We start from the raw sequence: 23,375 nt of genomic DNA on the forward strand, positions 1-23,375 counted from the left end.
CAGACATGGGAAACACTTGGGAATGGTAGGCTTGTACACACACATCCATACCCACCCACTAATTCTCGAACAGATACTTTTTTAGTTACCTTGAGGTGGCCGGGTATGATCTTGCATTGAAATCAGCCATTTGTGCACACAGAAATCATCTGCCCCTGAAAAAACTGAATCTGGATCTAGTGGAGACCACTGAACACACAGTAATCTTCCTCGGTGTCCTCGGTAATTACACAGAGGCTCTTCTCTGAGGACATCCCATACCTGAACAAAGTCAACACAATTAGAACCTTAAAGGGTTTTGGGCATTTTTTTTAGCTTGTTCATGATATTCATCACTCCTCCAATGTATTCTCACCCAGAAGGTGAGTCAGGCAAACCAAACCAAAGTGTCTTTAAGACTCTCATACAATATATAAACCTTTTGCTTTCCAGGGTCTATTCCACCCATTGATTTTTTTTTTATTGTAACTACTAACATTTATGTAAGTGCTTTGTTGTTGTTCAGTTGTTTCAGTCCTGTCAGATTTTTCATGATCCCATTTGGGGTTTTCCTGGGAAAAATACAGGAGTGGTTTGCCATTTTCATGTCCAGTTCATTTTCAGATGAGGAAAATGAGGCAAACAGGTTTAAGTGACTTGCCCAGGGTCATACACCTAAGAAGTGTCAGAGGACAGATTTTGAACTCAGGTCTTCCTGATTCCAGGTCTGGCACTCTATCCATCGTACCACCTAGCTAACCTATAAAGTACTTTGGGATTCACTGAATATTTTTATATTACCTCTTATTTGATTCTCACAATAACTCTGTAAGGTAGGTATTATTATATGCATTTTACAGATGAGGAAAATGAGGCCCAGAGTGGATACGAGACTTACCCATTCACACAAAGCTAATAAATTTCTAAAAATCCAGTCTAGGTCCTATGCGACTCTAAATTCACAGCTTTCTTTTAAATCATGTTGCTCAAAGGGAATAATATTGTAAAGAGCAGGGTAAGGCAACTGACTCTTATTACAGGATTTCATTAAGCAGGCATAGAAATAAGGCATACCTGGGCTGTACCATCATAGCATGCAGATACTAGTCTTCCATCATGATGAGGGCTCCAAGCCAGACTGGTGATTTTAGCTGTGTGTCCAGATAGTGTTCGGAAGGGTTCTGTAATTGTCACTGGTGATTCTGGGGCACTCTCTACAACGCAAGCCACAGATGCCACTATTATCATAAAATGTAATCCAATGTACAGAGGAGGATATATTTCACAGTACAATCAAAGTGGAGTATTCTGAAAGCCACTTTAGATCTTTAAGAAATACTTTTGGAATGCATAAAATAAGCACTTCCAGCTATACTTCGTCATTTATAGTGTTATGATTATGACCAATGTGATCTCAGTTGATTTTATATGATCTAGCTATTTATATAAAGTCATAAAATTAGTAAATTGACAGGTCTGAGGTTCAAACTTAGGTTTTCTGATGACAAATCAAATTCTAGTAAGTTTTGCACAAACTAATGCAGCTAAAACTAAAAAGGAAACACCAGGGGGAAATATATTTGGAGCAACTTTCTTTGAAAAAGTCTTACTTTTACTTCTAAGATACATGAATTAGTGTTGGAGGTCTTGGGTTCAAATTTGGCCTGTGACACATCCTACCTGTGTAACAAAAAAGCTAGCACTTGTTTGTTTCCTCCACAGCTATGGAAAAAGAAAATCAGTCAGGTATTTACCAAATATCTACTAGGTATGCTTAGCACTGTGCCATCTGGAGAGTGGAACACAAATATAAGAAACTTATAATTTCATAGGGAAAATATCTAATAATACCAGACTGTAAATAAGTGCCAAATATAGGTGGTATGGATGCTAAGTACTGTGGGAATTCAGAGGAAGAAAGGACCATTTCCTGTAGGGGTGATAAAGGGAAGCTTTGCAATAAAGGTGTAACAAGCTGGACTTTGAAGTCTAGGTAGTGAAAGTGAAGGTGGCAGGTCTTAGGAACAATAAACAGATCAGCTTGTTTTGTGTAGGTGAGAAATGGAAAACTAGGTAAGTAGGGTGTCTGATCTTATAATGTAACTGGAATGCACAGAAGGTTTTTGAGCAAAAGAGAGACACAATCAATTGGTGTTTAAGGGAAATAAATCTGGTGGAAATATTCTTATTCTAAAGAGGTAGATCAAAGTAGTTTGTTTTATAAAACCAAAAATTAAAATGGCACAAAGTCTGGAAAGGAAAATAGTTTAACTATTATTGACTCATTCCTGTTAGGTGGGTAACAGAAGTTGAAATCCATTACCTATCACACTCTTCAAGTTATGCACATAAATGACAGCATTGTTGGATCCTGAGGCTATCAGATAGCTTAATTCTGGGTTGGTTCCATGCTCATGGTGCCAACGAATAGCATTCACTAGCTTGTGGTGCTGCTGAATAGTGCAGATCAATTTCAAGTTAGGAGCCTGAAATACTTCTATGGATCTGAAATGAGAAACATAAAGACCAGAAAAATGAGTGATATTAAAATCACACTCAAATAGTATCTCTCCTGTTCTACCAAACTGGGAAAAGTGGAGATGAGTAGTCTCATGACTGATTCTGCAGATTACTTACTGTACCAAAAGCAAACAAATAAAAAACGTTGAATGCAATGACATGGATTCTTAAACAAGTAATGTTGGCTTTCTTACACCTTAAATAGCAGTTAAATTCAGAGTTCTAAGATTTACAAAGAGCTTTATATACATTATCTCACAGGTTTTTGTTCAAACCACAAAAACTGGCAAAGTTTTACTAACTCATATTAAAAAAAAAAAAGGAGGGTCAGTGACTCTGTTAAATAGCTTATACTACATCCCCCCCATTTTTGGGGGGGGGAGGGGGGGAGGAGGAGATTTAAACCCTTATCTTCTTTCTTAGAATCAATACTATGTATTGGTTCCAAGGCAGAAGAGTGGTAAGGGCTGGGTGATGGGGGTTAAATGACTAACTCAGAGTCACATTGCTAGGAAGTGTCTGAGGTCACATTTGAACCCAGGACCTCTTGTCTCTAGGCCTGGTTTGCTATTTATTGAGACAACTAGATGCCTTCCACCCCTATACTAAACTCTCATTAACTAATATATCAAGTACTTTATAGTTATCAAGTCTTTAATAACAAACTTCATGTAATTCAAAACAACTGAGGTAGGTTGTTCAGATAGTGCCCTAAATGACAAAAGGAGATGTAGTCTGGTTCTCACCTTCAGGTTGTGGTCCTCTTTTCATTATATTATTCTGATTCTGTCACTTTTAGGTAAAGGCTAACATTTGCTTTTTAGAGACATCAAATACTATTTTCCTAAAAGGTAACATAGTAAGAAAGCTTGCTGAAGTTTTCAGAACAAAGTGCTTGACTTTGCTTTCATTAAAGGTGTAGACAGATTTGCTCTGAACATCAGGTTCAACACAGGAAACAGTTACTATTGTGGCACAACATGTTATCAGCTATGGAAGGACAGGCAGTACAGTAGGCATATTGTTCTTCCTTTATAACAATGGAAGATGCCCAAATTATTCCTTGTGGTTTCTCCCACGTTTCAGATGCTTCTTGCAGCTAGAGCAGATCCAAAGTAACACTGGGTTTCCCCAAACAACATTACAGATGGCATTCTCCAACGAGTAATGAAATATATATGAAAATGACAATTAACAACAACAACAAAAAAAGCAACACACACACACATACCCATCTTCATTGCCAAGAGCCATGATTTTGCCATCTGCTTTCCAGCTGATCTCTGTGTGTGCTGGCAGTTTGTACTAGAAAACAAAACAAAACCATCTTTACCCTAGCTATTTTGCACCATAAATTCTACAAACCTGTGATGAAGAAAGTATGAAGGAAAAAATATTTATGTTAAAAAAGTTCAGATTATGTAATGGCTATTTTTGTAACTCATTCAAGAAGAAAGGCTAAATAATTAATGTGAGGTTTTCTGAGTTATGCTTTATCCTAGTACAGATAAATAATGAGAATGTTACTTGGTAACACAACCTTATGAGAAAATGAGATTTCAGATAATTCTGCTCTACAAAATCTTACATAAGACAAAGATCCTTGACACTTTCCCTGACAAAATATCAATCCGATATTGAAACCACATATTTTCTAAGCATTTACAGGGTACAAATGTGTTAAGTTTTGTAGGATACGCAAAGTTGTATATTTTGCCTGCTTCCAAAGAGTTCACAATTTGGAGATGTGATTTTAAAATAACTGCAGATAGCAGAGACTAAGGACTCAATGATTGATATGGGCTATAAGAAGCAAGAGAGGTTACTAGAGTGGCTTCAGAAAATTGTGGGAAGTTTCTTGGAGTATGGACTTGGTTTGAGAGGCATATCTTCCCTTTCCAAACTGAATTGGATAGTTAGCCATTTCAGCCTGAATCTTGGGTCCCCTTGTCTTATCATCTATTTCTCACAAAAACTCAGCCTCAGATTACTACCATTATCTTCCTGATTCCACATATGAGCTGTAGCATGCAATTTCACAACAAAATTGGGTATAGTACAGTCATGTTATTGGACCTTAACTAGACCTTTCTTGAGATAAGCAAGGTAAGTCTTTTTACTTCTCCACTAATTGATTTCCTAGCTAGACAGAAAGTTAAAATTTTGATTCCATCCTTGATCTCCCAGTTACTTCCTCTCCCCACTCTCTCAGCTCTTGTCTCTTATTTTACAGAGAAAACTGAGACAATGTGTTTTCTTTTCTTCTCAAAACTTTGTGACATTACTTTGCACTCAGTCCTCCTTTCCTCTTGTCTTTGACAAAGAGAAAGCCTTTCTTTTTGCCAAGACTAGCCATCTTCTCCAGTAGGTTTCACCAGTCTCCCAATTTTCAAATACTCCCTAGCTACTGGCTTCTTTACTATTGTTTCCTAAATCTGCCGCTAGATCCATACCATATATTTAAGCTTCATTCTATACTCCTCTCTTTATTTCTGCAATTTGGTTTTTGACCACAGCACTGGCTGCTTGTTACCATTGATCCCCTTTTAATGGCAAGTCAATCTTTTCTCAGTTCTTGCTCTTCTTGAACTTCTGATGCTAGCGACTATTCTCTCCTCCAGGATACTCTCTCCTCTTTGGGATTTTATGACACTACTTACTGTTTATGTTCTAGTTCTCTAAACTCTCTGAACACAATCCAGTTTCCCTGGTTGGGTAATCATCTTTATCATGCTCCCAACCTAAGATATATCCTAAAGTTTTATCCTAGGTCCTCTTCTCTTTTCCCTCTGTTTTTCTCCTTCGTAATCCCATCAGTTCCCAAAGTTTTAACTATCATTTCTCTTTGTAGAAAAACAAACGACACGTGTCTCCATTTTGGTCAACTCTTATTAATTTCTGAATCCACTGCAATCTGGTTTCTGAAGCAATTACTCAAATTGCTCTTTACAACATTACCAACAATCCTAAAATCTGGTCACCTTTTCTCAGTTCATATCTTCCCTTGGCTTCCATCACAATGTTCCCTCTTGGTTTTTCTCCTATATTGGATGTTCCTATTCAGATTCCTTTGATCCCAAGTTTACAACCAGGAAGTTATTTTTCATTCTTCCTTTTTCCTCCGTATTATATCAGATGCCAAATTTCATCAGTCCTCCTACAATTTTCATATTTACTGCTTTCATAGCACTCTTACTCCCACTGTCTTGACTATTGCAGCAGTCTCTTAATTTGCTTTCTTGCTTCCAAACTCTCCTTCTCAAATCCCTCCTTATTGCTAATCTTCTTAAAGCATAGGCATATCTTTTTCTTGGGCTTCAATCGTTCCCCCCTTCAGCTTTTAGGATAAAGTACAAACTAGTTGCCAAAGTATTTAATGCTTCCCATGATCTGGCTCCCACCTACTTTTACAGATTTTCCACATGTTATATTTAAGTAGAACTGTATTGCAAGCTGATCCAAACTCATCATTCTATCCACTGTCTCTGTGCCTTCCCATCCTGTGAATGCAATGTACTTAGTCCTTTCTCATTTCTATCAGGATCCTTGTCTTCAAGGTTTAGTTGAGGTTCTCTATTCCACAATGAAGCCTTTGCTTAACTTTCCTTCCTCCCAACTATTAGAGCTCTTTCTTATTTGAAACATTTTTTAATATAACTTAATTTATTGCTGGTAGAATGTATGCTTCTTTAGAGTGAGGACTGCTGTGGGCTTATTTTTATATCTCTAGATAAGCCGAATGTTTTGCAGAAAATGGCTGCGGATAGTAAGGACACCTCTGTGGCAGAGTTGGATAGAGCCAGGCCTGGAGTACGGAAAACTAAAGTTCAAATCTGGTCTCAGATACTGCCTAGTGTGTGACCCCAGGCAAATCATGTTTGCTTCTTCTATAAAATAAGGTGGTAAAGGAAATGATATCTTTGACATGAAAACCCCAAATGGGTCACAGAGTCAGACACAACTGAAAACACAAGAACGAACACAACTTGCTGATAGTGGAGCTAATAAATGTGTTGAATGAAAAGATATCAGCAATGTTACCATTTAACATACTTCATGTTCTAACATTTTATGTTGGTCATATTAAAGATACAATTAAGCAATGCTGAAATTCTTTTGGAAGACTACAGGTTGTACAGTTTAATTTAATTTTCAAGCAGAGTGAGAAAACTTGTCTAACAGCACACAACAAAGAGTATTAGTAAATATTTATTGACTGACTAGCATAAATTATTTTCAGATGACATAAGAGCAAGAACTGTTTTATTTTTTTCCCCTTTATATTCTGAGAGCCCAGATCAGAACTTAGTACAGAGTAGGTGCCTAATTAGTGCATGCTGATTAAATAACCAAATTAACTATGACCTCAGGAGAAAAATAAATAAAAAAAAATGTAAACCTTCACTTTCTGTCTTAGTAATAACTCTAAACCAGGCAAACTGATTTAAGTGATTTGCCCAGGGTCACACAGTTATAGTGTCTGAGGCCACACTTAAACCCAGGTCTTTTTGACTCCAGGACTAGCTCTCTATTCACTGTGCCACCGAGAAAAATAATTTGACCTTTCTTGGCCACAAATTGCCTTATTTGTAAAATGGAACTACTGATATATTCATTAGCCTAAATAGAGAGTTTATACTATATGATCTTTAACTCCTATAACTTCAAGATCTGTGATCCAATGAAACATTTCCGGATATGAGTTGACAAGGCTACTTTTAAAAAAAGCATAATATAAGATGGAAAAGAAACAAGGTAACAAAGTTGTAACAGATATGCTCTTTTCAGCAATGGGGATTTTAAAGCCAGCAAGGCAAGTGGAGAGAATATTGGACTTAAAGAGTCAGAAAGACTTGGTAAACTCTGCTTTTGGGTGACTATGGTCAATTCACTGAACCTTTCTCAGTCTCAGGGGAATGGCTGTTTGAATTTTGGTACATGAATATAATGGAATACTATTTCCTTTAAAAAATGATAAGCTTCAGAGAAACAATAATAACACTTGTGGAATGACTTAAGGACCAATGATGAAGAATGCCACCCAACTCCTTGGGTGATGGACCCAAGACACACATAACTTTGGATATGGCCAAGATGGGAATTTTTTTTCCTTCACTATGCACATTTCGGTGGGTGAGGAAAAAAATGTTACCCCCCTCCCCCAACAACACTGTACTTATAATGAGGTGTGTTTACCTCACAGGGTTTGGTAAAGCTCTAGGTAACAGATATAAGCACTTCGCAAACTTTAAAGCACAATAAAATATAATTGTTATTAAAATTCTAATTAAATATAACTAAGTTCAATAGATTATGGAAAGTAATTTAATGCCCTTTAGAAAATTAGAAATTATTTTAGTTGTGATTTCCCAAAGGAAATCTGAAAACATAAATTTCAATGAATTCATCCATGACACAAGGCTGGAAACTCAAGAAAAATCTATAGTGCTAGCAATGAGGAAGCTTTGGCCTACAAGACTTACTTTTATTGCATTGGTCTCTCTGATTACTTTGTTGATGTCGTAGGCCTCTCCACTGAGTTTCCAAGGATTGTGTTGCAAGATTATCCCTTCTCCTGCACAACTGTATAAAGTTACAGCAGGCCTGTCACCATCTCCACCTAGGGAAGAAAGATGGAAGGGAGAGGGAGAAATAGCATTTTGTTTCACTGAACAGGACTCTACAACTCAAAAACAATCATAGGAGAACTGTATGCTTTGAAAAGACTAAATATTGGGTATTTTTTAAAAACCCATAAAGATGACATTCTTCTTGGGGAGACTACTCCCCAACTGAATATACTGATGCAAGTAAACAGTATGTCAAACATCACTGTTTTAACATAATACTTTTTCACCAACTGAATTATAAATAAAAGCAGCCATTACCAGGTAATTAAAAAAAATCAATAGATGGCAACTCTTGCTTCCTACCTACTTTCCCAACCCCCTCAAAGAAATCATACCTAGACCATTTTTGTTAAGCACTTAATTTAGCTTCTCTGATTCAACACTGTGTGTGTATGTGTTTATAAAAACCCTTACCTTCCGTCTTAGAATCAATACTGTGAATTGGTTCCAAGGCAGAAGAGTGGTAAGGGCTAGGCAGTGGGGGTTAAATGACTTGCCCAGGGTCACACAGCTAGGACGTGTCTGAGGCCAGATTTGAACCTAGGACCACCTCCCGTCTCTAGGCCTGGCTCTCAATCCACTGAGTCATCCAGCTGCCCTCTATCTGTATATATTTTGATAGAAGGAAAAAAAAATCATGTTATAAATAAATCTGATAAATTTCAAGAAATTATAATTACTGGAAATAAGGTGTTTAGCTGCAGGTACTTTAGAGTGAAACACCAATGGAGATTCTTTTTTAGAAGTCCTTAGATCAATTTTGTAAAGATGAAATAGATTTTGGATTTTTAAGAGTAAACCAAAAGAGGACAGATGTTTTCCAAGTGATATAGTGAAATAGTTTTAAATGTTTAATCTGTCCAGCATACTCTTATGGAGAGGACAGGCAACCCAAAAGAGCTAGACATGACCTATTTTTTCAGTCCTATCATTAGTCAAGTTATTTGACCAGTTTAAAACCATTAAGATAGTAAAAAACTAAGACTAAGAATATTAGTTTAGTTTTCCCTTCAAAATGTTCTAAATACCAACTCTATATATAGTTCCCCACTGTAACATATTTATATCTGAGCAAGTCATCTCCTCTTTGCATTTCTCTTTCAAATGATGGGGCTGAAACAGCTGATTTACAACATTCTAGAATTCCTAAAAATGAGTCACTTATTGTCAAATGCCTCCCAAACTTACCAAGTGAGATTGGGGGCACAGGAGGTCCCCAGGCCAAAGAATACACTGTCTTCTTATGATAAGTACTAGAAATTTGTGGTGGTCTGAGAAGTAAGAATCACAAAATTAAAATACAAAAGTTAAAATACAAAAAAGGTTGCCTTACCTGTAATCATCTAAGAGAATGCTCTTCCTGTCTGAAACAGAGGAGCTCAAAATCACTACCACTATAATTATTACCAAAATCTTTACGTGCCAAATAGGCAACATGCAGATATAGATATAATTCTTACTTATTAGCTTCATGAAATACAATATATGGAATAATTTCTCTCAAGTTTTTCTTTATTTTATTCTCTCTCAATTGGTGACTGGAGCGGATTAAATGTTTCCAGTCATGAGGTAAATACTGTGACATTACTATGTCTATATGGGAGACTGACTGAAACAGACTAATTTGTTCTATCTGATAATAATTCTAACAGTTCAGCTTAGGAGGTTTTGTTGCTAAGTACTGATTATTAGTACACTGATAAATTTTCCTTGAAAATAAGAAAGTACATTCTATTCAATGAAAGCAGGATTCTTAAGCATCATCAATAATTAGGGAATTCAAAATAAATGGACTGGTTAAGTTTGGGATCTAGTGATCACAAAAATGATTCACTCTTCAAAGGGAGGAGAGATGGTCTAGATAGATAATTTCCAAGTTCTTTCCAGTGCTAACAAAGCAGAAGTCTCTCAGAAGTGATCATGCCATTCTAAATCTCACTTTTTGTCCCCAAAATAATTTTTGACAGTAGCTCATATTGTTATATGAATATTGCTCAACTTGTCATTCACATCTTACTTGTTGGAGTAGGTGTCATACATTCCCACTTTTCCATCATCTGTTCCAAAGGCCAAACAACCCTCCTTAGTTGGATGCCAAGACAGCTACAAAAAAATCCCCAGATAAGGACAAGTGAGATGCAATCATATAAATCCTAAGATATTTTCATCTAATCTTTTAATTTTAAATATTATGTTAGATTATCAAATTCTGAGGTTTATAGATGACAGGTCTCATGTAGAGTGCCTCGATCTATTTCAATTAAAATTTCCACAGGAAAAGATTCTTGGACTAATAGACCAATTCACCATAGGATATGCAGAAGGAGAATACCCCCCACTCCCCACCTCCCCTGGCTGATCAAACAACAAGGCTGGAAGAAAATAGCAAAAAGTAAGCTAAAAGCACTCTTACCGAAGTAACCTTGGATTTGATGCCCTGCCAAAAAGTTTTCACCTCATGGTTGTTTTTTATGGACAGTGTATTCCACACTCGTATCATGCCATCTCCAACACCTATGGCTAAACAGCCCATGTCCACGGGAGAGAAAGCCAAGCTATAGACAAACCCCCCAAGGGAAGGCAATGTCCAACAGCATTCCAAAGTTGTCATGTCCCAACATTTCACCTGCAAAGTTGAAGAAATGTGGGTACAATTAAGGAAGGAAACTAAAAAGGCAAAGTTAAGAACCTGAAAGATCAAAGTTGAGGGGAAAGGAAAAGAAATGGTAGGAAAAGAATACATATAAGGGAACTGAATCAAGTCAATGCTTCAAAAACTGGTTAAGCCAGGCCTATAGACGGGAGGTCCTAGGTTCAAATCTGGCCTCAGACACTTCCCAGCTGTGTGACCCTGGGCAAGTCACTTGACCCCCATTGCCTAGCCCTTACCACTCTTATGTCTTGGAGCCAATACACAGTATTGACTCCAAGATGGAAGGTAAGGGTTTAAAAACAAAAAACAAACAAAAAAACCAACCAAAAACTGGTTAAGCTCTTTTTTAAGACTGTGGAAGGGTTAGGGGAAGTTCTTAAAATAATACACCTCCAATTTAAATAACCTGTTAGCTCTAAGGGATCTCAGAGACCATCAAGTCTAATTCTTTCATTTTTTAGATGAGTAATGAAGACATAAATATAGTCTTTATTAAATAATTAAAATCTCCTTGATTCCCAAAGTACAATATGCATTTTCACTTTATAGAACTATAGTATTTTCTACAGTGATTATAAAACTCCAGAAATCACACACCTGAGGGAAATAAGGTTGAAAGGGAGCTACTTTGGAAAGTAGCACTACTATACAGAAAGGAGAGTAGATTTTTAAATGACAAGAAGTCCTTCAAGGAAACAGGCATCTCATCTAGTAAATATAGCCTAAAAGCAAGTCAAGAGGAAAGATACAAGGATAGTGTCTTCTATTGTTGCCAGTTTGCTCCCAGAACAATTTCATTTTAAGCAGATTGCTCCATGACAACTTGTAAATGAAGAAAAATTTAGAGTTAAATGATAAGGGGTTCCTGTGAAGAGATATCCCAAGGAAACTGAAACAAGCTTTAAATCTTTCCCCCCGAAATTCCAAGAGCTGGTAGCAACGAAACAGAGAAGGGAGAAACCCTTGAAGAAGCTTTTGGGGGTTCAACTGCAAAAGCTATTCCCAGCCACAGAATCATTACCAAAAAATCTATGGTGAAATGCTGTGTTCACCATCTGTTTTTCCTTACTACATATGTATTCAACAAAAGCAACTTACATCCCTATCCATAGAAATGGAAAGCAGAAGTTCTTTATCTTCAGATTGGACGGAACATAAATTAAACACAATCCTTGAATGATTCTGTCCCTCTGATGAGGAGCTAAAGAGAGTGCATTTCCGTTTCCCAGAGTGGGTGAGATCCCAAAGCAGCAATTCACCTCTGTGAAGGGAGAGACTGATTTAGTTCACTATTCATGAGAAAAACAGTGGTTTGGTTATGCAGCTAGGGTCTTCCAAAAGGCAATGATTCCCTTTTCCGCTTTATTACATTTTCCCTTTATGTCATAGTCATAAAAATATTTAAATGTAAATGCTTGCTAGGGGATTTGCTACATTCCATCATTCCTAAAGTAACCAGAAACTAAGCTTTGTTCAATCATTTCTTTTCTCACCTACCTTAAGAGACATAACCCTAGAAAATGACTTAGCAAACAAATAAGGATATTGAAAGATGTAACAAAATAGAGTCCAACAGAACCTACTCACCCAAAACAACTGGATACCAGCTGGGTAGGCTGGCCAGAGGGCCAGAAGACAGTCAGCCAGATGCGCTCTTTAATGGTAGGGTCTACACCTCCTCCTCGCCTCTTTAGAAAGGGTAACTTCAAAGTCATCACTCCTATAGATAAGAGTTCATTCATGGCTAAGCACTAAAATATTGTCCCCAAATAGTTAATCATATCATGCCAATAAGCGTTTATTTAGTGCTAGTGGCAAATACCACACTGAGTGCTGGTAAAGATAGTTACTACTCTCAAGAAGCTCACATTGTAATGAGAAAGACAACTTACAAATAACTGAATACAAACAGGTCACAGAGTAGATGGAAATTTACCTCACAGGAAAGGTGATGGAAGTGTACAAAAGCCTCTACAGGATGTGGAATTTTATCTGGGTCTTAAAAGAAACCAGGAAAACTAAGAGTCAGAGGTGACAGGGAAAAGCCAGGGCTCAGAGATGGAATGCAATGGGCTAGGAACAAAGCAAGAAGACCAGCATTGTTGGATCCTATAATATGTAAAGGAGACTAAAGTATAAGACTGGGAAGTAAGAAGGGATCAGGCTTGAAGTTTTAGATTTTTTATTTGATCTTGAAGGTAACTTGGGAGCAGGGGAGTCGGGTGGAGAGAAAGTCCCGAGTTTTATAAAAACTGTTCTGTGTAACTGCGAAAATGTGGGTTTCAAGACTCTGAATTGCCAAAATTGTAAAGATAATTTTTAGTGTCTTGATTTTATATCAAAAATAAGTGGTTGCCATGGGAAAAATTCCCAAATACGAAAATACCCAAGTCAGCTGGGTTTTATGGAGATTTTAATTAATACAAATGAAGGAATTAAGGAAAGGGAGAGAGAGAGAGAGTAGAGAGTAAATAGTATGAAGGGCCTAGGCCAAATGGCCTAGGTCTGAGCCTTAAGAGAGACTAGTCAGTCTTTAATCACTCACCACAAGATTTGTCCCAAGCAAAACTCCAGTCCTTCACTGAAATCTTCAACTCCTGAACTGAGTTCAGAGACCCAGCTCCTCCAACTAACTCCAAACTCCAACTAAGTTCAGAGAGCCAGCTCCTCCAAACTAACTCCAGAGTCTCCCTAAGTTCAGAGAGCCAGCTCCTTTTAAAGAGAAATCTCATATGTCAACTCCCCTAAATTTTCACATCTACCAATCACAGCAGACGGTTTCCCCAGGACTGACCATTCTTAGTTCACATCTTCTTTTGTTATCACCTTCTCCAGTAGACTAAAACTTCACACCTCTTGCCTTTTGTAAGTTGCCTGACCAATTAAATTAGTGATTAATTTAACCTTTATAGGTACTTAGCACCCTTTTATATTAGATCTAAAAATAGACCTAGCTTAGGGTTTTTGCTTCACTATAAGTATGAGTTGGGGACTTTTAATTGTTCAGTAAGGAATTTTACAACTTTATCTTCCCCTAAAGTAAGCCTAAGTATGGGTGGAATAATGTTAAAATTCCCAATACATTCCTGATCAAGTACCTCCATTTGTTACAATAAGGGAATAGCTTAACCAAATCTTCTAAGGTAGAGTCTGTCTGAGCAGTTTTTAAGATTCACATCTGGCAGCCAAGTGGAGTAAACTGGAATAGGGAAAGACTTGCAGCAGGCAGACTGACTAGAAGGCTACAGCAATAGTCCCAGTGATGACAGTCTGAACTAGGGCAGTAGCTGTGTGAATGAAAAGAAGGGAACATAGAAGGAAGGTGTTGTGAAGCTGGAAATGACAATATTTGGCAGCATATAGACATGTGGGTGATAGTGAGTGAGAGACCTAATATGACAAAAAGGTTGCAAGCCTGGGTGACTGTGAGGATAGCAAATAGATTTACTACTAATGAATAATGTGTTAAGAGTTTGGTAAGTAAAATTAGTTGTTTGAAACTTTAAAGTTTTTCCTATAGAAATTAATGCTATAAAATAGGGACAGTATCATTTTGGCTATATGATAGGATTTTTGTAGTTTAGTTTGGCAATCTAAACACATTTCTAACACTGCTTCTGAAGGGGAGGAAGGAAAGGTAGGAATGCATTTGGAGCCACATTCAGTGGGAAGTACATCTCTCATTGGAGGGCAGCTAAGACCAGGGGCAGAAGGGTAGGAGTGGGTTTCTTCTGATTCTAGTATTCCATGTGAGGTCACAAAGTGATAACCCAGATTAAGCAGCATTCAGGTTAGGAAATAAAAAATATTCTTAACCAAAGGTAGAGATGCTCAACTCTGATTTGCTTCTGTTTTTTATACCAAGAGTTATTTTGGAACTGGAAAGCACAGAATAAAACTGGAATGGACAACATAGGAGACAGAGAACAACATGCTCTCCTTCATTAGGCCCTGGTGAGCTATAGTCCAGGTTATGGAAATATTTGGCAGCTATGATAATCAAATCTTGTTGTGATAAGATTGTGGTAAGTGGGTGAGGTATAGCAAGGCTTTTTTTTTCTTCCATTTTTAAAAATGGAAGACTGGATTCTACAAATTATAGGTCAGTGAAGTTGATATAAATTCATTGAAAAACTCTAGGATGTATTATTGAAGAGATTATTTATTAGTAAACATTTAGAAATGGAAGTAGTGACCACAAAGAGTTGGCATGACTTTACCAACAGGTCATGACAGGAAAATCTCATTTTTTTGGGACAGAGTTTCTTAATTGGTAAACAGGGCAATGCTGTAGATAAAGTATACCCAAATCCTATTTTTAAAAATTATTTAAAACAACATTCTATCAATGCCTTTTTTATACCAGACATTTATTGATTTACTGATTGCCCTTCTGCAACTAAGCCACAAATAACCAACTCTAAGGTTCTAGCTATGTGAAATACTACATATGACATTTTATCCCCAGTCTCTTCATCTGTTGTTGAAAAGAGGAAAGTATATTTCTATAACTTGTTATCTTAGATCAAGTTCAATTTAGCCTCAATTTTAGTTTTAGGAAAGAATTTGACAAAATCATGCATCTTATTATAATAGTTAAGATGGAGAGAAGTGGACTAGACAAGAGTAGTTCTGTGAATTTAGTAGAGAAGGCATTATTAGTTTGATTGAGAATTTGACAGGTTTCCAGGGGAGTGCCTTTAGGGATTTGTACTTGGCCTTGTGCTATTTAAAATCATCATTTATGTTTTGGATTAAGGAATAGATGAAATGCCTATCAAATCTCAGGTTAAAAAAAAAAAAAGCTAGGGGAGAAAGCTAATTGGCTCAATAACAGAGTCTAGATCCAAAAAGATCTATTCAGGCAAAACCTAATAGGACAAAATTTAATAGTACCAATGTAAAGCCTTATAGTTCAATTTTTTAAAAAAAATTAACATTAAACATAGAGGATGGGAAAGGTGTGGTTAAAGAGCAATTTGTCTCAAAAAGTTTGGAATGGTTTATACAGTCAATATTGATGCACTATGTGATATGGAATCTAAAGCTTAAATGAGTTTGAGAGGTGATAATCCTGCAGTATTGTTTTCAGAATATACTGGATGCCAGTTATAGAATGAGAGCAGGAAAGGACTTCAGAGAACATTTAGTTCCATAGTACTTACTGGGTTCAATTTTGGGCACCACATTTAAGAAAGGGCACTGATAAATGAAGAACATAAAGAGCAGTGTGCCCAGGAGGATGATGAGCTTTGAAATTGTTTCATACAAAAATAAAATGAAGCATGCTGGATATTTAGGATGGAGAAAGGATGAATTAGGGCAAAAGTGGGATTGTCTGAAAGACTCTGAAGGGCTATATTTTCAAAGGTAATTAGCTTTATTTTTCTAGACCACAAGGGAAAAAATGAGGAGCAATGGAAGAAGGTAAAAAGAGGCAGATATTGGCTTAATTGATAAAATAAAGCCTGTTTCACAAACACATTGCAACCTTACCTCGACCTCTGGAGCAACTCCAGATGCGTATTGTCTGATCTTTGCTTCCAGTGGCCAGATAGCAATCTTTTGTTACTGGGGTCTGCTGAACAACTTTTCCATTAGGAATCTCATGTTCATCTGGGAGGACACAAAACTCTGCTTTAGACCTTCTTTTTAAACAAAAATCCAATTTTTTTTTCCTCCTGGGAAGTGTTTCTTCCACAGTATCTTTTAACAGTACACAAAATCCTAGAGGGTTTGCCATCTAGGCAAGATGCAACTATGAGCCCCCCCTCCTTTCAACCCCTCCCCCAATCCTATCTCTACCTGAGTTCTCTTCTGGACGAATGGTTAAGCAATCTTCGCCAAGTAATGGACACCATGCTATGGAATGAATTTCATCATCATGACCTCTCAGCCTATGAAGAATATCTCCTTTCCTACTGATGTCAATTACAACCACCATACCATCCTTGTAACTGGAAAATAAAGAATTAAAGAATTTACACAATAGTCAAACATAAGACCAAATGCCAATCCTTACACCTGAAAATCCTTTTCTAACAACCTAAAAGGTAGGATTCCCCTCCCCTTTCTTGTTCAACAAAGAGCTTGCCCCTCCCCCTAGGGAAAACTAATTTCCCGATTTCTCAGTATAAACTGTCTCATATGATCATACTCAGCCTTAAAATAACAAAAAAAATCAGGTATCAAACAGGCTTAGTGAAATTTCTTTTCTAAAAAAATTATAGTTCCACAGTTGGCTGAAAATTGAATGAAGAGTGTGGGTTAAGTGGCACTTGGGAAACTGTAAAGCTTTCAGTGATTCCAAGCTGTTCCAATATTATCCCAGGGTTACTATGTGGATATTAATTCTGGAACACCATGATCATGGAAAAACCCAAACTATAAGGGACTCAAAAAGGAGACACACATGATGGATCTAGGTAAGCTGTAGCATAGCAAAATCTTTTAAAAAGGAAGTTTATGATTAGAAAAGGAGATGGATTGGTTATTTAATAAACATGGGGTATGAGAATATCAAGGCAAACCTGACCACTGCACTAGTATACATGAAATGAAAGTAGACCCAGGAGAAGTCTCCTCATAGACAAAAAGAGAAATCCCACAAGAAGCCTATGGGAAGTCATATATAAAGCACTGTAGAGTAAGGTACAGATAGGTTACAATCTGTATAGATAGGCTGCAATCTATTCAAATTCTGCTATGGCTGAGAGGAATATTAAAATGAAAGAATTTTCTAACAACTAAAGCTCTTCAATAATGGAGTAGAATGAGCTCCTTATCTGAGTAGGGTTTCCTAACTTGGGGGTCTATAAACTTTGTTAAAAAAAAATTACTGATAATTTCATTTCATTAAATTAACTTCCTTTTGCAACCTTGTTTTATTTCATGTGTTGGGTCCATAGGCTTTACTAAATTGTCAAGAGGTCCATGACATAAAAAAAAGGTTAAGCCAAGAATAGATAATCTTTTTTCCGGCATGCTAGAGAAAGGAATTATCCTATGGAAGCCAAAGGTTGAACCAGAGGATTGCCTCTAAGGTCTCTGAGAATCTATGAAAAAACAAACAAACAAAAACAACCCCACTCAATAAATAATTGAAGCTTCCAAATAAAAACACATATTCCACTTTGGTTTCTGTAGGCTCAGTCGTCGGCCGTCTGCCCCCCCCCACCCCCCACAAAATGTAACAGCACATACCCAATGGCCACTAAATCTTCATGATGAGGCGAACAAGTAATGCAAAAGATTGTCCTGGGTTCTGGGAAGAAGTGCTGGCTGTCATTTCTGTTATTCCAATAACAAATGACTATTCCTTTTTCATCCCCTGATACAATCAGATCCTTTACTTTAGGTGACCAATGCAATGCTGATATTGTATTCTTTAAGACAAAAAAAAATTTTTTTTTGAAGCTTAATAACTTTGTAAAAGAAATTGAAGAGGTTACAGTGATCATATGAAGGGATAAATAGAGGCTCCCCAGAATGTCTAAGGATCATTTCTAACTACCATTCAAATACTTTCTCCATGTAACCATGTAACAAGTAAGGTCCTGCTGAGATTTATTGGTCCCATGTCCCCTTCTTTGTTCTCTCAGAAAGAATTCTGAATTCTAAAAGAATATCCTATAGAGGCATTTAAAGCCCTCCAAAACATTTCTTTTTTAAATCAATACATCAACACATTAAAATCAGGGAGGAACTACATTTTAATCTGGCTTGCATGCACTTGGAAGTGTTGTGGGCTGTGTTCACCTATGGGCCATGTGTTTTCTATAGTTGCAGAGGTATATGGCAGCATTTCTAAAATGAACAAAGTTCCTAAAATTCCAAAACAAGGAAAGGAGATCCTAATGCAATTAATAGTTACCAATAATGTGATAAGAAAGTCAACTGGAACAGTTAAATGAGATAGCAAAGGGAGACAAAATAATGACTTTCATTTATTTGTTGTTGCTCAGTGGGGTTTGACTCTTTGTGACCCCACAGGTCATACATAGCATGTCTGGCCCTTTTATCCTCCACTATCTCTCAAAGTCGGTCCAAGTTCACGTTTGTCACTGTCATTTAAATTTACTAAGTATTTTACATATGTTCTCTTGAGCTTCACAACAAACTTGTGACATAGTTACTATGACTATTCTAATTCCCCAGGTTACCAATTAGAATATAAGCTCAGAGTCAATAAGTCATTTGCTAATAGTTATACAGTCAAAAGTGGGATCTGAACCCTGGTATCAAGGCAATGGTAAGCTTTCATTATGGGAAAAGACACACTGAGAAACAGTGTTGGATTACATTACCTGATGGAGTGTATGCTCTGTCACAACTGTTCTGGTATACACATCCCAGATTTTCACTGTTCCATCATCAGAGCTACTGGCACAGAAATTAGTCTGACCCACATGATGAGAAAATGTGAAGCCAGAAACCCTTTCTGTGTGTCCTACCAACTCTCCTAGGACTATAGAAAGAAAAAACAAACAAACTCCAGTTTAAAATGCATATTAGAATTATTGGTACTGACCAAAATTAACATCCAGGGCAACCTTGATACAACATTCTATTTTGCCAGCTTCTTGGAGAAACTTTGTCTTGGGATAGGTATATGATATGCCTTATATATGAGACACATTAAGAAGATAGGCCTCAGATTTGTTTTTTTAAGTTTCTAATCCTTAGCTGGTAGAATAATTTTTTGTTATTCAAGCTACCTTAAGAGATGGGTTAAGTGATTATAAAGTAATAAGGGTGAAGTAATACAGTCAAGGTTATAACCTGGGCTCAATCCACTACACCACAGACTTGAGGCAAACACAAGCAGAGGATGGAGATGTTAATTTTACTTCTTCATTGGTATGGGTATTGATAACAAAAATAACAAAACAAGCAATTCTGTTGGTATCTTTCTGGTTTGGCCCCATTATCAATACAACAAACAACATATTAATGAATAATAACAGCTTGTCATTAGGCACCACTTTAATGTTTGCAAACAGCTTTAAATTGTCTTACTCAAAACTGAAAACTACTTTGAGGTAAGTACTGTTGAAATAGGCTTAGGGTGATTTCTGAAGTCATAATAGAGTCATGAGGTAGGTTTTCATTGACTTTCACACAGTTTTCCAGACTCCAGGTTCAGCACTCTATTCACTATGCCATGTTGGCTCTGCTTGGAGCAGATTCGATCATTCAACAATATAGTTGTGCTCCAAAAGTCTTAAAAATGCACCAATGCTTTTGGAATGCCTTGTTACATCTGCTGGTTCCTCATGCCGCAGGGACTGGCAATTTGTAAAGAGTATGGCACACAGTAGGTGCTTACCAAATGCTTGTTGACTGATCCCCTTGATTTAAGCAACTTCAGATGATCAGTGCATAACAATAAAAATAGCTAGCTGAATCTCACTAGATCCTCACAGCACTACCACGAGGTAGGTGCTATTATGAGCCTACTTTTACAGATGAGGAAACTGAGATTGAGATTAAAGTGACCTGCCCAGGGCACATATAATTTATAAGTATCTGGGATAGGATCTGAACTCGGGTCTTTCTTCCTGACCCCAGGTCCTGCGTTCTACCTACCTGCCCCTCAGATTCTTAAACTTTTTGGGTGTCATGGCCGTGGCAGTCTAAGGACCGCTTTTCACAGGGTTTTTTGATGCACGATAACGTAAAGTATTTGCAGGACTATACAAGGGTTACACGGAGTTACCCAGGAAGCCGGGGAAACTCTGATCACAGAGAAGGACCAAACCGTGACCCCAGTTCCAGACCTCGGGTTAAGAAACCCCGACGGAGAGTAGTCCCCGGGGCAAGGGCCGGTTGGTGCCTGGAGGACGCCGAGATCTCCTGGACCGGAGGAGGCGGCGGGCCCGCGGGGAGACGGGCAAGGGCCCGCCCGGGGCTGGGCGCGTGCGGGACTGGGGCTGGGGGCGGTTACCGTGGAAAGGGCTCTGGCCCAGGCCGATCTGGAGCAGGTAGACCGAGTTCCTCGCGGCGAACCCGAACAGCCCCCCCGGGCCCGCGTCGCTGGAGCGGGAGCAGTACCAGTTGGGGGAGGGCGTGAGCATCCGCGTCTCGGGGCCCATGGCAGTGAAGCCGGTGAGGAGGAGAAGGAGACTGCGGCAGCGGCGTGGAGACCACGCTCTCCAAGGCCGTTAGCTCTGGCCGGCGGCGGCGGCGGCGGCGGCGGCGGCGGCGGCGGCGGCGGCGGCGGCGGCGGCGGAGGCGGCGTCGCTCCGCCGCTCCTGTCGCAAAGAAAAGAGAGCAAACTCCTCCGGCCCCGCCCCCCTCATGTCCCCCGCTTGCCCCTTCTCCTACGGTTCGCACAGAGGGCCATGCCGCAGAGAACGCGTTCTCCTGACCCTGGGAAAACCTTGGGAGAAAGAGGAAACTTGTTACCTTTTAACTGGTTCTTCTTGAGGAGGAATTTTTCCTCCAGAAGCTAGTCCCATTAGGCGATAGTTCTTTAATATTCTAGGGATTAGTCCTTTGTGTTGACTAAGTAGAGCCCCAGAGTTAATCTTTGTAACCTCCCATAGCTGTGATAATTAAAGGGTTGCCATGGGTGTAATCATTGATCCTGAAGTGACTTGGTGTCCTCTCAACTTTTCCACTGGCACAAATATCCACCTATAATCCGTTTTCATTTAAAGAGCACAACGTGCATGCACACAGAAGTCTTAGGTTTTGAAGGTAGAGAGATAAGAACACAAAAGAATTAGGGAAACCAAAACTGTAGTTTAGTGAAAAGGATTAGCTTACATTTATATAGCTATTACTATGTGCCATTAATATTAGTTGACTTTTTTTTTTTAAATAAGCCCTTACCTTCCGTCCTGGAATCAATACTATATATTGGTTCCAAGGCAGAAGAGTGCTAAGGGCAAGGCAATGAGGGTTAAGTGACTAGTCCAGGGTCCCACAACTGGGAACCATTTGAGGTCAGATTTGAACCTAGGACTTCCCATCTCTAGGCCTGGCTCTCAATCCCCTGAGCTACTCAGCTGCCCACAATATTAGTTGATGTTCCTAACAACTCTGGAAGATAGGTGCTATCATTATCCCCATTTTACAAAGATGGGAAATGAGGCAAATGTGTTAAGTGACTTGCCTGGGGTCATATAGTTAGTGTTTGATTTTGAACTCTGACTTGCAGATTCTAGGCCTGGTACTCTATCCACTAGAAGGCAAGAAGATCTGAGTTCAAGTTTTACCTCTGATCTATACTTCCTGGGTGACCATGAAAAAGTCCCTTAACCTTTTAGTGCTCCCAGTAACTCTCAAAACTTGTTATTGATGGTATGGTTAGTAACAGTAGAGAAAGTTCCTTACAGAGGTGAAATCATAGGTAAGGGCAAGAACTAAAATGGATCAGAGCAAATGATCTGTTGTATGGAAGAGGATTGAGAGAATGGACAGTTAATCATGTTGGTCCCATGTACAAGTATCAAATAGAGGTGCAAATTTAAGTTCAGTTCAGTTTTACACTTCCAAAAAGTGTTTAGAGTTTGATTCCTGCTGCTCTAACCTTAATATCCTACTTCTGGTGTTTGAATGACTTTCTAAAGACATTTCTTTATTAAAATTTACAGAATCCATTTGCCTTTGTCATCAACTAATTAATTAAATTAAATGATAATTAAATAGTAATGGCATTAATAACTGTTTTAAGGTTTACAAAGCATTTTGCAAATATCTCAGTTTATCCTCACAACATCTCTTGGAAGTAGATGCTATTATTATCCCCCTCCCTTGCCCACTTTTTAACTGGACTATAAAATCACTTCACTTTGCATCTGCTGCCTTTGCCTGGTTTCAACTCTGAAACAAGATGCTCCTCTGCCAGGTACCCTCTGGTGGTTTGCCCTGTTTCTCTTTCCTGCCTCCTTTTGTCTGTTGGCTCCTTCCCTCCTTGTAAGCTCGCTGAGACCAAGGATTGCCTTAAAAATTTTTTTTTTTATTAATTGTATTCTCAGTGTTTATCCCTGTGCTTGACACATAGTAGGCACTTAATATTCACTGAATTGGATTGAACTGGATTTTACGGAGGAGGTAACTAGATGAAGTAACTAGCTCAATTGATAAGCCTGCTATCCAATCCTTTGGTGGTGAGGAATGAGGAGAGGAGGAGATTCTATTTACAACTTCAAATTCCGGTAGTTTTGGGGCAGTTTAAACAGACGGCCTCTTTCAGGTAGGAAAGGAAGTATTTTCTGATAAAGTCCTTGTATTTTCTAAACACCATGTGGGAATTTCCGGAAACACCGACGGTGGCGCATGCGCTTTGCTCTCCCGGCAGCAGCGGAGCTTGAACCCTCTGGGACACTGTAGAACGAAGTGGGAAGATGGCTGCGCCCGTGCTGAGAGGCCTGGGTGAGTAGTCAGACCTGAACCTGGAATCGGGACCAGGACTGGGACTCAGAGCCGATTCGAGGTGACGGGTTCTGTTTCTTTTACAGGTTCGGCTTGGCTGAGGAGTCTGAGGAGCCAGGGGGCGTGTGATTTGGGGTGAGTCGACCTAAGCGGAAGAAAGCCCGGAAGGACCTAGAATGTCAGAGTCTGAAGGAGACTTAGAGCAGAGAAAG

General features: G+C 38.5%; 2 protein-coding genes across 4 annotated transcripts in view; one reads left to right on the forward strand and one right to left on the reverse strand.

The window, feature by feature from the left end:
* GEMIN5 (gem nuclear organelle associated protein 5) overlaps window positions 1-21,245 on the reverse strand; it is a 41,199-nt gene extending 19,954 nt beyond the window's left edge. Inside the window, exons 1-15 of the mRNA XM_001379441.4 lie at window positions 20,729-21,245; window positions 19,089-19,249; window positions 17,986-18,167; window positions 16,588-16,739; window positions 16,279-16,398; window positions 12,370-12,502; window positions 11,881-12,043; window positions 10,543-10,755; window positions 10,147-10,232; window positions 9,318-9,400; window positions 7,983-8,119; window positions 3,731-3,804; window positions 2,303-2,484; window positions 1,054-1,193; window positions 90-261 (exon numbers count right to left, since the gene is read on the reverse strand). Of these exons, the coding sequence (XP_001379478.2) occupies window positions 90-261; window positions 1,054-1,193; window positions 2,303-2,484; window positions 3,731-3,804; window positions 7,983-8,119; window positions 9,318-9,400; window positions 10,147-10,232; window positions 10,543-10,755; window positions 11,881-12,043; window positions 12,370-12,502; window positions 16,279-16,398; window positions 16,588-16,739; window positions 17,986-18,167; window positions 19,089-19,249; window positions 20,729-20,876 (2,146 nt within the window). The 5' untranslated portion in view covers window positions 20,877-21,245. The remainder of the gene's footprint in view (window positions 1-89; window positions 262-1,053; window positions 1,194-2,302; window positions 2,485-3,730; window positions 3,805-7,982; window positions 8,120-9,317; window positions 9,401-10,146; window positions 10,233-10,542; window positions 10,756-11,880; window positions 12,044-12,369; window positions 12,503-16,278; window positions 16,399-16,587; window positions 16,740-17,985; window positions 18,168-19,088; window positions 19,250-20,728) is intronic.
* Window positions 21,246-23,030: 1,785 nt separating this feature from the next.
* Window positions 23,031-23,375, forward strand: part of MRPL22 (mitochondrial ribosomal protein L22) — a 65,839-nt gene continuing 65,494 nt past the window's right edge. The window contains exons 1-2 of one of the 3 annotated variants that reach the window (XM_056811515.1): window positions 23,031-23,163; window positions 23,250-23,298. In XM_056811515.1, the coding sequence (XP_056667493.1) occupies window positions 23,136-23,163; window positions 23,250-23,298 (77 nt within the window). In that variant the 5' untranslated portion in view covers window positions 23,031-23,135. The remainder of the gene's footprint in view (window positions 23,164-23,249; window positions 23,299-23,375) is intronic. The other 2 variants (XM_056811514.1, XM_001379461.5) reach the window with 2 other exon arrangements.

Source organism: Monodelphis domestica, chromosome 1, assembly GCF_027887165.1.
Source record: "Monodelphis domestica isolate mMonDom1 chromosome 1, mMonDom1.pri, whole genome shotgun sequence".
Taxonomy (NCBI): domain Eukaryota; kingdom Metazoa; phylum Chordata; class Mammalia; order Didelphimorphia; family Didelphidae; genus Monodelphis; species Monodelphis domestica.